Here is a 15432-nt window from a genome sequence, read left to right on the forward strand (position 1 = left end):
GAAAATTAATTGAATTATAAATTAAATGCATTATTGTTATCTATCCTTCTGTCATCCTTTCATCCATCCGTCCCTCGGTCCATCCATCATTCATCTGTCCTTTCGTCCGTTCATTTGTTCATCATCCAGCCATCCATCTGTTTCCACTTTCACCTCAAACCAAGGAGATCCTCAATTCACTGTGTGTTTACTCCTACAATCCGAGAACCTGCATTTGAGGTGAACTAAAATTAACCTTAGCGGTGACTGACTTTGTGTGATTGTCTGTTTCTCTATATATGGACCGGTGATGTGTCCAGGGTGTGGACTGTCTTCTCTCAGTCAACTGAGATCATTTGGTATAGAAGCTGAATGATGGATCAATATGAAACATCTGCACAGATGTACAAATGCCTCTTTGTCTTATTTGTTGCTTTGATGCAATTTGTGTTTATTTTGTCTGTGTTTGTTCAGTATGTTCATTTTACGATTGTTTTTCATCTTTTTATTTCTCGGGTTTTATTTTGTGGTCTTTTTCAGGATGCCTAGCCTGGACGAGACACTGGCTTTCTCTGATAATCAGTAGCTTGTTCAGTGTGAACTATAAATCTTTTCGGCGAAGCCAAAGTTAAAAACATTGACTTCAGTGTCATGCTCAGGCAATGATGCATTAATAGCTATTGAGTCAGTATCGACATGTTTATAAAAGGTTTGAGTTGAGTTGAGTCATGAGTTGAAATTATCTATTATATTACATTAAGGAAAAGTAAATCCAGTAAGACCTGACAAGAGTTTTTATAATGTTTGCCAGTAAAATGCTTCTTAGATGCTCTGTAATAAGTTAATAAAGTCTTGTGATTTACCAATATTTAAGTATCATCACTCTTTTAAAATTGCCATTGTTTTTACAAACCAAGGTTGCATTCACTGAATTTAGATGCACATATACTGCTTAAAATTTAAACACAACAGTGGAGATAAAAGCTACATACAGGTAAAGCTCCATAAGCTCTTATGCCTGTGGTAATAATTTTACCAGCAGCCACTGAGAGAACCTGCCGCAGATAATACGTTTATTTATTTTTTTCCAACAAAGCCCAAACGTTCCTAAATTTCCAACCACTTTCACAATGGCATAATCCAGACAGGATTGTTTGGTGGTAAGCTCCCACACTGAGCGGGAGCAGGTGTGTTTACTCTCCTCCCTCCCCGGACGATGGTGATTCATCATGTGAACAAATCTCAAACACATGCTGACGAGCACGCGAGCGACGCAGGAACAGATGAGCTATTTGGTACAAATCTTCGTCTGCACTGTACATGAATACCGTGGCCAGAAAGATACACTAATCAGGCTTTTATTATGTGCTGCAATAAAGCCCGGCTGCAGCCAAGCAGGCCCTCCCTCGGTCTGGCATCTCCCCGCCCCTGGGCCCCTGAGTCATGCTGAGTGATGTGGCGTCCCCTGCTGGGAAAATGTAAAGGCCTCTGAGTTGGCAGCTGAAAGTGAGCAGCTGAGGGCACACAGCTATAATTACACACTCATACTTTGGCCGTTAGTAACTTTAAGCGTTAAACTCAAGCCAAGTTATTTTTAATTTTGATCTTTGCACATCAGAAATGCAACCGTATATCTTTTTACAACAACAAAATATTCACATTTGACTTATCAAAATATAGGTTTTCTTTCATTTCTCAGGTGCTGCAGAGAGCTTCCTCTGTGCAATATTACCACGCGGGCTATCAATAATCCAAAAGCAGCACGAGCAGTTTTATATCAATCATTGCCATTACACTGTCTTGTATCATGGAGCAAGTTTCCATGTCCAAAAGAGCTAAAAAAAAAAAAAAAAAAACAGCTCATGTGGAAATATTTATTTTAAAATTCAAGTTTCAAGATCCTCACATGTAAATTTCTAAAAAGCACACATTGCACCAGTTGACTTCATTGAGCCAATTTTCTCTTGAATAACTTGAATAGCACGCGATAAATAAGACTCAAAGCCTGTACCAGTTCATGGTAAAAGAAAACATCTCAACAGTTTACAAAGGGTCAGGAATTCATCTAAATGACAGCAAAATAAATGTACGGTTTGTCAATGATGTTATCCCAGGCTCAGTTTTTTTTTGTGTTGTTTTTTTTTGTGTTTTGTTTTGGCAACTATAGACTCATTCACAGCCGATTAATTCCAACGCACAAAGAAAGTGATTGCAGCAAACAGCCAGATAAATCAAACGTGTACTTTCAGACATTAACCATTCAAACCAGCGGTTTTCAAAGTGCAAAGGTCTGCATTCACAGCAGGACTTGGAGGTGGGGCGGGTCTGGATACGGTATATTCAGGGGGTGATTTGTGAAGATAAATCAACGGGAGTCCTCTTCCCACCATACCTTATTGTGATTGATGAGAAGAAATTATAATAAAAACACGAGTAAATAGAATTTACCTAAAACTAGTATTTGCAAACAAGTGCTTAGCTGACTATAAATAAACTCACCAGCAAGTAAAAACTGGCTAATACTGTGTGGCTATTAGGCTTTTTGTCCACAGATCTCCTTCATGTAAATAATATCTTTTCGGGACAGAGTCATTAAAAGTCCCAACACAACGAATGGCAGCTTGATGAAAGACAAGCCATAAAAGCGGCATTAAAGCTGAGTGTTAATTGTGTGGATTTGTCGTACCCTGATTTACTTTTTAAATTATGTAAATGATCAAGCTTTTAGTCAGATATACAGAGGAATTAGCCTTGATCAGGCTAATGATTTTATCCTGACGTGCAACGCAGATATTTCAGCATAAAGAAGGACACACGACTGATATCCCTACAACCCCCCCCCAGAAAATTGCACTCTGGGTGTATCTATATTTTCATGTTCATAATGTCTGAGGGGAAGGTTCATCCTGCTACACTTAGAAAAGCCTTGATCTAGACAGTCTTTCACTTACACTTGTATCGACTTGGCAGCATGCATGGTATTAAAAAAACAAACAAAAAAACAACAGCTCAAAAATAGAAATTGCACATTCTTCAGCTGGGGTCCATCTGTGAGCTGTGGGAACTGTCCTTTGGAGTGTCACTGTATTCGAAGGGGAGAGAGCGGTCATACCACTCTCGTTCAGTTTGCATCCCTTTCCCGTTCTTCTAAGCGGGCAAATGTCGCTTCAGGACGTCCCTGGCGTTGGTGGGCAACGACTCTGGAAAATTGACATCAAATTCCACCACCAGATCTCCTCTCTGCTCTGGGTTTTTGGGCAGGGGCAGCCCCTGTCCCGCCACAGTTTTTCTCATGCCGGGCTTGATGACGTCCGTAATCTTCATGTTGCACGAGTTCCCGTCTATCGTTGACACGGTAACCGAGCATCCACACAACGACTGCAAAGTCGAGAAAAAGAGGTGTAAGAGAGGATCGGCAGGAGAGCAGCAGCCCACACATGAGCCACTGCAGGCAAGAATAACCCTCAAATCTGCTCAGAGGCTGACAGACAGGCTAAAATAATAAAGGTATCAACCAATACTATAAATATTCCCTGCATGATGGTCCAGATTGGAAAATACACGATAACCAGACATAGATTGCGCTCTTTAGCCAAGTAGTCATGCCTGTAAGATAGACATTAATGAACTAGGAGTATTTAAATACCAGTAATGACAGATATGTCTCTGTTGGGTTATGCTGGATTTCCTAGTCTATACGGATATATGTGGAATTCATTGACAGGAATGTAATTTGCATGGTGACAAAAAACCACAACTGATGTTTACAATAGTGAATAATGGCAATTTAGTTCTTGCAAAACTGTTTTAACAATTAACTTGGCTTTTGGAATTTATTTCGCTGTAGATGTCTAAAAGCTGTGAAGACCCAGCAAATATTAACAATGTTTCAAAAACCACTGCCACTCAACTATTTGCACAAAAACAAACTTTACTGAAATGTGTCAAAAAGCTTTCCCTGGACTTTCACACAGGAGAACCCGTTAAAAACAGTGATGTTTAGTAATGAACTGCTGCTGCTCAGATTCAATGACACACCGTATTAATCAGATTTGTCTTTTCAAATCCTCTCGACGGGCTGAAGAGAAAGATTTGGAGGTGTGATCAAACCATAGCAAACTGTCATGCTCATATATATTCATCCTATGTGAGTAATCAGGTGCATTGTTATTGACGAGTCTTGTTTGCAGAGACAGATCTGATCACATATTTGGAGATGATTCGCTGAGATGTATCACTGCAAGATGAGGAGAGTGGGAGGAACCGTATAAGTACATCTTGCACCGTGTGCACGTGGGAGGCCGTCGCTTCTCCCCGAGATGGGGCTCCAATTTCTCAATGTTGCTGATCCAGGTTGCGCAAGTGCACAGCCCAGGTGTGTGTAGCTTTTGTACTATGCTCATTCACCATCCCCATGCCGTCTAAGGAAACAGCTTTCATTTGAGGGTACCAACAATAAAAAAAATGTTGTTATCGGGCTTCTGTGAGTCGAGCTGCAAGCTTTCGAGCGGCGCTCGCGGCTAAGTGTGAAACCTGTGTGACTAATCCCTCTGTCAGACTCTTATTAATACTACGCTGAGTCAAAGAGGGCGTCGGACACGGACAACGTCTCACCTGTCGTAGGCTCACACGAACAGGATACACGATGTTGGAGCCCTCTCGCCTAAAGTGCGGGTGCGGTTTGTCCTTGATGACGAAAACAATGTCGGCGGGAATGGTGTTGGCCGACTCATCTCCCTCCCGTGGGAACGTGATCTTGGTTCCCTCTTTCCAGCCCCGCTTGATCTCGATAGTGAGGATTTTGTCCTCGTTGCGCATGGTCCTGCCGTCTGGGTTTAGCCTCTTGCGAGAGATTTTCATCCTCTTGGCGCAGCCGTGGAAGACCTCCTCCAGGGTGACCCTCAGTTCGTGGATGATGGCCGGGTCCTGCTTCCGGCGCTGCTGCCCTCCGAGGCCCACGTGGCCGTCCCGGGGGAAGCCGTTCATGTTGAAGCTGGTGAAGGAGCCGAAGGGGTCGTTCCCGTCCACCTCCATGTCGTCGTCGTCCCTGCCGTTGGCTTTGCGGCCAAAGAACATCTCGAAGGGGTTGGCGCCCCCGAAGAAAGTGGCGAAGGTGGCATGAGGGTCCCCGTGGAAGGTGTAGGTGAAGTTGTTGCCTTGTCCATCATTAGTGGGCCCACTTCCTCCCTTAAGACCTAAATGAAGCATCGAGAGCCGTTCAGCAGTGAGGAATCATGACTGACACTCGACAGCAATGGTCACGAACGAATCAATCTACACTAAGTATGCAGTTTATTAGAGAAAGACTGAAAGGTCTGTTCAAGCATTACTCAAGATTCTTCAGTAAAATGTACTTTCCCCCCCGAACTATCTGCAACAAGATGGCTTCTTCGGGGCAAAGATTTTAAAATGACTGTTTATGAGTGTTCAACTAGTGAATTGTGAGTGTCGTAGTTGCCTTCCGGTGTGTTACAGTCAAAACAAAAAGCAAATTGCAGTTAACTGCAGCTCTATAATTAATTTTTACATACCGGTATGAAACTTAGCAGCGATATAGTGTTTAACACTACAATCACAATGATAATATCCTTAATTTAATTCCCAGTGTGTGTTTGTGTGTGTGTGTCAGACTAATGACCTGTTCACTGGGAACCTATATAAAGTAGACTGCTATAACTGTTTTAAATCTTTCAATTAGGTCATAACAGTCCATTTCTGCCAGTTCAGGAACATGACGTAGAAGTGATAAAAACAACAGAATGACTAGCTGCATTTTAATGTAAGCCGGCATTCAGGGATTAAGCCAAGTAATGATTGAAGGTGATGCAATTAGTGTTAGAAAATGGAAATCAGTGCTTACATTTTCACAGCTATTATCCTTTATTACATGTAATGGTCCATTTAGACTCTCGAGCAGTCTTTAAAGGGGCCTCGTGAAACACATTCACACGCGTTTCCATGGCTTAATACATATATATTTCTTTTTAACATACAGTGACTTATCATGTGAATAAGTCATAATTTGCATGGTGAATATAGAAATAGTTCATGTCTGTTCATCACCACTTCCAACACGACTGGATGAGGGTGTAAAAGAGTAAATATAATCAGTTTTCTCTCCTCTTTTTTTTTTTGTCAAATGTGCTGTCTCAGTGGAGGCGTGTCTTCTGGTTCAACCGACTGGAAAATATATGCAGTGAAGTAATCCTCACAGGAGGGGAAAAAAAAGGGCATGCTGAACAGCTGTTTTCTGTTTTTCCTTTTTTTTCCTGGTTCTTGTGTGCTTTAAATTCAAGCCAATTGTGTTTTCCGTCCATCAGCAGCAGGGTGAAAACGCAGACACACAAATGAGCAGGGTTAACAATACGACACCTTACCTTCTTCCCCAAACTGATCATAAATCTCCCTTTTCTTGGGATCACTGAGGACTTCATATGCCTCTGCGATTTCCTTGAATTTCTCCTCGGCGGCTGCAGACTTGTTTTTATCCGGATGCCATTTCAGCGCCTGCTTTCTGTAGGCTTTCTTTACATCCTCCTCGGTCGCGCCTTTGGAGATACCCAACGTTTTGTAGTAGTCTTTCCCCATTTTTTTCCCCCTCGACCTGTGCGCACTGAGCTGTGGATCAGAGAGGAGACGAGGCTGTGGAGACGCGCTTTGGCAGGCTCTGCTCGACGGATGGTTGTCACAGCAGACGGACAAACAATAAGCGGCCGCAGACACGCGCACAGTGCGGGATGGGGACCATTTAGAGGGGGGTTAGTCAACGCAGTGGACCCTCTGTTATTTATCCGTGGCTGGATGACACTCTTTAAATAGACACAGCTCCCTCCTCCCTCGCATCTATCCACACAGCGCCAAAGTCAAGCTGCGTAAATGCGCACGGAGACTCACTGCTTCCGGTTTTCAATGGCTCGTTCTCCCTTCGGAAATACAACGGAATAAAGTACACTTGTTTCATACAGAGGGTTAGGGAAGAGGTGGAAAACATAAGGCCTTAAACCAGCACACATGTATACTGAGCACCACAAAAAAACAGTAACAACAACAAATGTAAAAGTTATTATGGTAGTATGTTGCCAGCCGGCCCTTACAAGATGAGATTGGGCTGTATGTGGCCCCTGAACTTTAAAAAAGAACTGTTTCATAAAATAACAAAATGAACATACAAACTACTCTGCCAAAATTGTGAGTTTCATTTAATGACATTGTCAATAGGAGGCACTTATTTGTTAAAGAAATATAGAGAAATATTTTCATTAAAATGATATTTCTCAAAATAAAACGATAACAGCTTTCAACCCTTGGAAGACTGTGGAAAGTATATGTTTCTATTATTAATTATAAAAAAAACAGGTTGATAATCTCTTTTTGTTTTGGTGTTTCTGTGCTAAAAATGTCATGTAACTTGTTTTCCAGACCAAGAGAGTGATTTTATTCTGAAACCTGAGCTTTCTGCAGTGATCCCCTCCAGCTTGACGTGCTGAGTATTGGAAGCCAGAAGCTCTTTCTAGAAAGTCAGTGGGTTCGTCATTCACTATAAACAGCGACCCTTTGCACATCATCCAGGTGATGGGAGGGAAAAGGTCACTTTTAAATGTCCTCCCTTGTTTTGTCTGAGTTGAATGTCATCTCAGCAAACTGACACTTCCAGAAAACACCAATATTTAATTTAATAATAAACTACCATTTTACTCGTAACATGCCATTTTACCTATTATACAAGATATGCTAGTTATTTTGGACGACACTGAATGTGATTGAATGAGAATTGTCTCAAACCTTTCTAGTGTGTCTCTTTCCAATTTGATATGTCGTCTGAAATCTCACTTCAGATTGATTATGTGCCAATTTCTCAGTCTTGCATCTATTTTTGGACATTTGAGTCTCCATGTGATGGTTTTATGCTTCTGTAGTGTGTGTTTGTATTTGAAGACACTGACTTTACCTTTTAAATGGATACATTTCAATTATCTCTTTTACTTACAACAGCATCTAGTGTTTACTACAGACAACTCGAATATTTCACACTCAGTTGTTAAGAAAGCAACTGGTAGAATGAGTCTTTTATTAGCTATTTTGTTAGTTTTCTTGCTTGTTGTTCCTTGGTCCTTTAAAATGAATGGTAATGATTTCATACAAACCAGTTGAAATTCTTTCCTCTACTGCACAGTTTTATTTCTTGTAATTCTGTAGTATATTCCAAAATCTAGTGCATCTAAAGGCCAAGAAAAGGTCAAATAATATTTTTTGTCCAAATGTTGCAATTAAATATTGTAATTTAAACAAAAGATACGTTTGCGTAACATTAACGAAACGTGCTCATTTTTATTTTCATGTCCCACGAATGAGCTGCCTTAATATAATATCACACAGAAAACCAGCAGTTATTCTTCATGCGTCCATGCTCAAAATATCAGGCTGCTCAAACAGTTTGTTCTTTTATATTTGAAAGTCATTGGAAAGTACTATCATAATTGCATCTCTCTTACGGTCCACGGTGTTTATTCAGCATTATTTACAGACCTGGGGAAAGTCATCTGATGGCTGTTCCTCTGCAGCCGCAGCGCCCCCTGCTGCACCAACCAAGAACTACATATACCTCTTCAAAGCTGCTGGGTCTCTCTCTCTCGCTCTCTCTCTCTCTCTCTCTCTCTCTCTCTGTCTCTCTCTGTCTCTCTCTCTGCATTATCAGTGAGTCAGCGCCGGTGCAGAGCTGCAGATCAATCATCTCTTACGATCACTACTATATTGACTTTATTTTTAAATACTCTGGATGCGGATAACTATTTTTGTGAAGCCGCCCCCGCTCATTGTGGATTTTATTATTCCCTGCACGCACCATGGACCAGTTCCGTGGCTTGTTTGTGAAGCTGGACCAGAACAAGGATGGGTTTGTGTCGGTGGCAGAGCTGCATGACGAAATGAGGAAGCATGGGATCCTCTCAGCAGAGGCAAAAGTCCAGGTGATTCACATATTTCTTCTCATCTACAGCTGTCATTGATTTAATTCATTCACAATGTATTTCCTTTCTCCTAGAATATCATTGATTCCTATGACACGGACAAAGATGGCCTGCTGGATTACAAGGAGTTCCTCCGTTATATGATGGACAGAGAGAAAAAATGGAAAATACACTTTGATGATCTTGACAAGAACAAGTGTGGTGAGTTAAGAGAGTCCCAGCCCTCTAAGAGATTCTCTCATGAACATCAACCAAAGCAGTATAGATTTCATTCTGCAAACACAAATGCAATGATTTCATAATATAGTTTAAGAATTATTACTTTTTTTAAGCTTTATATTAACAGAATATTTTGACTACATATGCAGGAACTTGCATTACTCCACCTGGCCTTTTTCTTTACATTATTAAAGTTGATTCTCTGACAACTGAATGTGTTTTCAAGGTCGAATAGAAAAGGCTGGCAGGCACATATGAGTTTTGTTTATGGTACACAGTAAGGCTCTTCAGTGGCCTTTGCACTCACAATGACACCTTAAGCACAGCCAATGCTTGATATTACCGCAGGTGATAAGAAGACGACTGCTGAACTACTGTCTGTTTGTAATTTTGTGCATTTCTCCTTCGATCAGGGGTGATTGACCAGGAGGACATCGTATGTTTGTTTAAGGAAATAGGAGTGGTCATTTCAAAGACGAATGCAAAAAAAATTATACAAATGTAAGATTTCTTTGCCCACTAATTCTTGACTCTGTTGCTGATTTCAGTAATTATTAACTGTGCGCGCGATAGCAAAACAAGTGTAACTGTGATGGTATCACTGCACAATGAGATCACGGGACACGACTCATTAATTTATGATTATAAATGAAATATCATGCTGAGTGATGGTTTTGAGTTCAAGAGTGTGAGTCCACGCTTAACTTGGAAGTACTCAATCTACATGATCAATTACATACAGTATGCAATGCAAGCCGAACATAATTATCTATAAATACATTTTGCATGCAAGTTGGTTTAAACAAGTGTGATTATACCTTTGAAAATACTTAGAAAAAAAATGCAAGTTTAATATTTCAATGTCTCACAATGATGTTTAGCTTTGTAGATACTGTCTGCTGGTGAATGAAGCAATGCAGTCCACTATCACAAATGAATCAAAACAGTGTTTGATTTCTGGGGAAAAATACCTCTAGAATGTGTTTTAAGATGGATTTCAACAACATGTGCAGCCGGACAGAAACGTGTTTCTCCTGTTTAAAGAAATGGACTATTCACTGTTTGCAGGATGGATAAAGACAGTTCAATGACGGTGGACTGGAGCGAATTCCTGCACCACATCATCCTCAACCCCGTCAACGACATCGGGGAACTCGTGTCGTCATGGAAACACAACTTGGTGAGATCTTTACTGCCAGCAACTGGACTGGATGCTGGATTCTTTGTCAACTCAACAACGCAGGAGTTTACCAGACGGGATGTTTGTCCTCCCGCAGGTCTTCGATGTCGGAGAGAGTCGCGCCATGCCCATTGAGATGCCTGTCGAGGCGTCTGGCTTCAGTGCCTGGAGGACTTTTGTCATGGCAGCGGGACTGGCCGACGCTGTATCCCGGACTGTGACAGCACCCATAGATCGCCTTAAAACCCAACTTCAGGTCAGCTGCATATCATTTTGTTTGTTCGGTGCAATACATGGAAAATTGCTTCATTACTGTTGGAGCTACAAAAATAATTCTACTAACCAATTCACTCAATCTATTAAACTACACACGTAAACAAATGTACTAACAGATGATAATAAGGAGAAGTGAATACTGGTTTAGAATTTGAAAGTCTCTCATTTGGCTGTCACGAGCACTGAGTTAGTTTTGGATTAATGGGCCATTGCTCCTCTAATAAACATGTATGACAGTAAAAACAGTGAGCATGGCAGAGAGTAACAGCTACTCATCAGCTCTCTGGGTGTTTTCATTTACAACAAAAGTGACAACTCGTTATATCACAGAAACTCCAGAAAGTCTAACGGCATTACAATAATAAAAAAAAGTAATCAGTTACTAGTGCACTGGATAAAACAGACTGAAACACCTGCAGACACCTTAAACATTGGATAAAAAATATTGCGTAAATCATAAAGGTGTTTTCCATTCACTTGAAGGTACTAAAATACCCTCAGATAACACTCTGGAGTGTGGTACTTGATTGCATGCCTGATAAAGGTTTAAAGTTCTGAATGTCATTTAAAGCTAGATTAGTGCTACTTATATCTATAAAGCAGGGACTTCCTACGTGCATTTAGAAATAGGCTAATGGCAGTATCATGTGATTTATATTATTAATCTTTGTCTGTGCTCAGTGTAGCCGTACTCATTTTGTCCAGTGCTGCTGTATATTTTTCTGAAAAGCAGATTTTGCTTTAATTTCACCAGGAAGTCTCCCTGCGTTGAAAAACTATTTTGATGTGTTGCCCTTCTTGCTACATAGCACTCAGAAATGAAAGTTTTAATAACAAAACAAAGTATAACCAACAGAACATGAATGCATCATAATGATTACACAAATAAATGCAAGAAACTCCAAATAGACGCAAAAACATTCCTCCTTGATTGAATATAATGAGGGAGAGCTGCTTCACACAGCTTGTTCCTGATATTCACAGTAAAACCTGATTTATTTCTAAGTGCATTACAAGCCCACTTTCTATCTGTGTATTATCACAAAGTTTTTAATTTGACCAAATGCAAAGAACGTTTATATAACACATCCTTTTCATTGACTATGTTTTTGGCGATTAATTGTCTTCATATTTTTGATGCTGCACATCTGTTTATGAAAGGCATTGAGCTGAAATTATCTCTGAAAAAGAATAGCTGAATAAGTTATTAATTCAATGCACGTCCATGAGAGAATTTCATTGGAAAAATAGGATCAGATTTTTTTTTAAATTTCTAACACCAAAGATCAGGAAGGAAATGGTATCTACCTATACATGGACACACGGATGTAAATCATACACACAGAATCTGGTTAAGATTGATTAAGATATTGGGATAAAATATAATGGGTTTAAGAAAACAAAACTGATATAATTTACCCAAAACATTTCAGAAACTTCATTTGGGAGAAAGGAGGAGGAAAATCTAGTCAAAATATCACTAATGGAAAGTCAAAACAGATTTGTGAAATAATTAAATAACAGTGGATATTTGTAATGGAGAAGCTTAAACCTCACAAAAAAAAATCAATCAATCAGATAAAATTTTATTTGTATAGCCCTTTACAATAACCCAATGGTACCCAAAGTGCTTTACAACAAAGCTATAAAAACAATACATTAAGAAATAAATACAAGAATAATACATATAAACAATAAATAAAACACAGGTGCTGACTGTGGGAGGTGCGACAGTGCTGCAGGTTGGTGGAAGCCTTCCAGAAATTCATAAAAACAGAACATACAGAATAAATACACTGCCCTAGACAGAGTTAAAAGCCAACTTAAAAAAAATGGGTTTTCAGCTTTGATTTAAAAATGCCGAGATCAGCAGTGGTGCGAATGTCAGGGGGCAGTTTGTTCCACAGTCTGGGAGCAGCAACAGCAAAAGAGCGATCGCCCCACTGTTTATATCTCAACCTTGGAATGTCTAAAAGAAGCTCAACTGAAGAACGCAGGGCCATGCCATGGTCACGTATAGTTAAAATATCAGACAAGTAAGAGGGACCCAGGCCATTGATAGCATTAAAAACAAACAACAGAAGTTTAAAATCAAATAATCAAATTTATATCAACGAAATTATCTCTGGTCTACTCCTCAGGTTCACGGATCCAAAGCGTTCTCTCAAGGCTTCCAGGAGCTGAGGGCGGGCGGCCTGCGCTCCATGTGGCAGGGGAACGCCGTCAACGTGCTCAAAGGGACGCCTCAGTCGACACTGCAGTGTCTCATCTACGCTCAGGTGAGACGCAGCGGTCCGCTCGGGGTGTCCAGCTTGAAATATTCAGGAGCGGGTTTCCTCTTTCCGACTAACGCGACCTGCTGTCGTCTGCGTAGATGAAAGTTTACACCCAGAGCAGGACGCAGGAGACGCTGACGGTGCAGCAGCGCTTCGGTTTGGGTTGCATCTCCGGCGCTGTGGCCCACGCTGCCTTCTACCCATTAGAGGTATCAGAGACCAGTGGCAGGTTGGATTGCTTTAACGTCCTTCTGTCCTGTCCTGTTTTGGTCCGTACAGCTGAATGTCAATAATTACTCACTTTTCACTCTTGTCCTAAATAGTCAAGAGCGAAAACTCTTGAGGACAGTGGTTGTAGCATTTTTTTTTTTTTTTTGTCCATGTAGAGTACTACATAAGTGGGAGTCTAATGGCGGCATGCTTCTACTTTCTTTTATTTTGAGGTGCTTTTATCTACTCAGAACCCATTTTTCAGGCTTATACGTACTTTTATCACAACTAAATCACATTTGTAGCAGAACTTGATGTGCTGCAAAGCAGATCCATTTGGCAAAAAGAAACCTCTGTCACTGCGTTTTGAATCGCATTATCCCTTTGTGAAGACAGCACAAAGACTTGTTATTCAAAGCCGTGAATAATTTTAGGAGACCAATGACATGGCATGAATAATGTAGGTATGCGCACACATTTATTTTTCCTCACTGTGTGACTCAGACTCATTTTCATCACTTTCAAGTATTGTAGTATTTTAAAACAGACACCCATCAGTCCATCCATCTATCCATGCAAATGGTAAAGATTTTTTGACATTTCTTAAGAGTAGCAGAGACATAATCTGCACCGCCCACTGCAAATAAAATTTCAAGTTTAAATGCAAAGGTTATTTTGGCACTATTTTATCCCTCTGATCCACTCAAATAGGGCTGTATGTGGCACCTGAACTAATATGTGTTTGACACTGATATTTTTTAAAATCTTTATTATTTTTACTTCCATTAAAGCTTCCAAAGGCCTGATACCCAATATAATTTTATGATTTAACTGCTGTGTCTCCCTTGTGAGACTGTTAGATAGATAGCTGCTGTCAAATGGATCAAATCACCATCTTAGCCTGAAATACTTAAAACTACATGTGCTATGAAAAAAAAGTAATTTTGTCCTTTAACCTGAGTGTTAATACTTCCCTCAATGTTTTTTTTTTTCCTGCTGTGGTGTGGTGTGCTTCGTTCATCTTCATATATTTTGAAATACAATGTCTGCCTTCTAGTGATTGTTTCCTGTATATTTTTGTAAATGGATTGAAATGGTATTAATTGCTTGATAAGTTATCACTGTCTCAAGTTTGGTCTGAAGAATCTATATTTAGTAGTAAATATTTCCTTCCACCACATGAATCTGTATTGAAATGTACCACTAAAGGTTTTGTTTGGTAATAGCTGCCCTTTCGTCTGCCCGACAGGTGTTGAAAGTGAGGCTGAACCTGCAGCAAGTAGGGACTTATCATGGCGTTGTAGCGTGCGCCCGGTCCATTTACAGGAATGAGTCTATGTCTTCCTTTTATCGAGGATTCAAGCCAAGCATCCTCTGTATGATCCCCTACGCGGGTGTGGAGTGTGCAGTTCATCAGGTGAGTCAAACACTTGTACAGTTGAGCGCTGTTAATCTTCAAATATTCTAAATGGCGTTCTCTTTCAGTCGATCATATCCTGGGCAAAGAACGATCCAGCCTACAACAGTGACTCCCAGCTGTTTTTCTTCAGTTTTGTGGCCTTTGCATCTGGACAAATGACCAGTTACCCTCTTGCAGTTATCCGAACGCAGCAGCAAGCACAGGGTAACAGCCGTCATTTCTTTGAGCAGTTTGAATTTAAACCAGTCATGTTCGGAAAAAAATGTTGACTCATCATTTCTCTGGCTGTTTTCCAGCGTTCAGCTCAGATTCGCAGCCAGCCTCGGGTGTATTACGGGGACTCATTGGGATTTATGAAAGATATGGATTTAGAGGATACTATAATGGCATGGGAGCCAGTTTTGTCAGAGCTATACCATGTGCCTTGATGAACTACACTCTGACAAGGAAATTTGAAGATCTGTTTTCCTCTATGGAATCTTGAAGAACACACAAGCACAAACACACATACAAAATACTTACACTGTGAATTTTTTTTATTTGTTTATTTTTGTTAGTTTACTAAAATAACATCTAATCCATGAAGCAACGTACAAGGTCTAATACGCTTTTTTGTTATTCTAGAATCATGAAACCAACACATTGGGTTGACCGAATGCAGTAAAGTGCTCATGATGATCGATGTTAATCAGTTTGCAAACTGGCCCTTATGATGGTCCACGTGAATAAGATTGTGATGTGACTGTATAATAAAATGCTGTTTCATGAACCTTCAGGCATTGTTCGTGTACCATTGACAGAGTGGATTTGTTTCTTTGATAAGAGATTTGACAAATGTGATCATATCTAATTGCTTCAAATAAACACTGTTATGGAATCTGAACCACAATAATTAAAGGAAAACAA

General features: G+C 40.3%; 2 protein-coding genes across 2 annotated transcripts; one reads left to right on the forward strand and one right to left on the reverse strand.

The window, feature by feature from the left end:
• Positions 1 to 1839: 1839 nt before the first annotated feature.
• Positions 1840 to 6755, reverse strand: dnajb4 (DnaJ heat shock protein family (Hsp40) member B4). Its single transcript, XM_080503437.1, has 3 exons — positions 6357 to 6755; positions 4594 to 5174; positions 1840 to 3357 (listed from the first exon to the last, which is right to left on the reverse strand). The coding sequence occupies exons 1-3, from the start codon at positions 6565 to 6567 to the stop codon at positions 3127 to 3129; spliced, it is 1023 nt and encodes a 340-aa protein (XP_080359563.1). The 5' UTR covers positions 6568 to 6755; the 3' UTR covers positions 1840 to 3126.
• A 2067-nt stretch (positions 6756 to 8822) lies between these two features.
• Positions 8823 to 15010, forward strand: slc25a24l (solute carrier family 25 member 24, like; the record flags this gene model as incomplete). The annotated part of the gene is made up of 10 exons (XM_080502872.1): positions 8823 to 8945; positions 9020 to 9146; positions 9578 to 9665; positions 10233 to 10344; positions 10442 to 10600; positions 12762 to 12899; positions 12995 to 13105; positions 14356 to 14523; positions 14592 to 14730; positions 14823 to 15010. The coding sequence occupies 10 exons, from the start codon at positions 8823 to 8825 to the stop codon at positions 15008 to 15010; spliced, it is 1353 nt and encodes a 450-aa protein (XP_080358998.1).
• Between the last annotated feature and the right edge of the window lie 422 nt (positions 15011 to 15432).

This window comes from Blennius ocellaris (genome assembly GCF_963422515.1).
Source record: "Blennius ocellaris genome assembly, chromosome: 10".
NCBI lineage: Eukaryota > Metazoa > Chordata > Actinopteri > Blenniiformes > Blenniidae > Blennius > Blennius ocellaris.

Bases quoted from the DNA above. Each gene is read 5' to 3' on its own strand.
- dnajb4 (XM_080503437.1), bottom strand. From the start codon at position 6,567: ATGGGGAAAGACTACTACAAAACGTTGGGTATCTCCAAAGGCGCGACC. The intron at 5,175-6,356 runs GTAAGGTGTCGT...TGCTTCATTTAG, and splicing joins TGATCAGTTTGGGGAAGAAG to GTCTTAAGGGAGGAAGTGGG. The intron at 3,358-4,593 runs GTGAGACGTTGT...TCGACTTTGCAG, and splicing joins TTCGTGTGAGCCTACGACAG to TCGTTGTGTGGATGCTCGGT.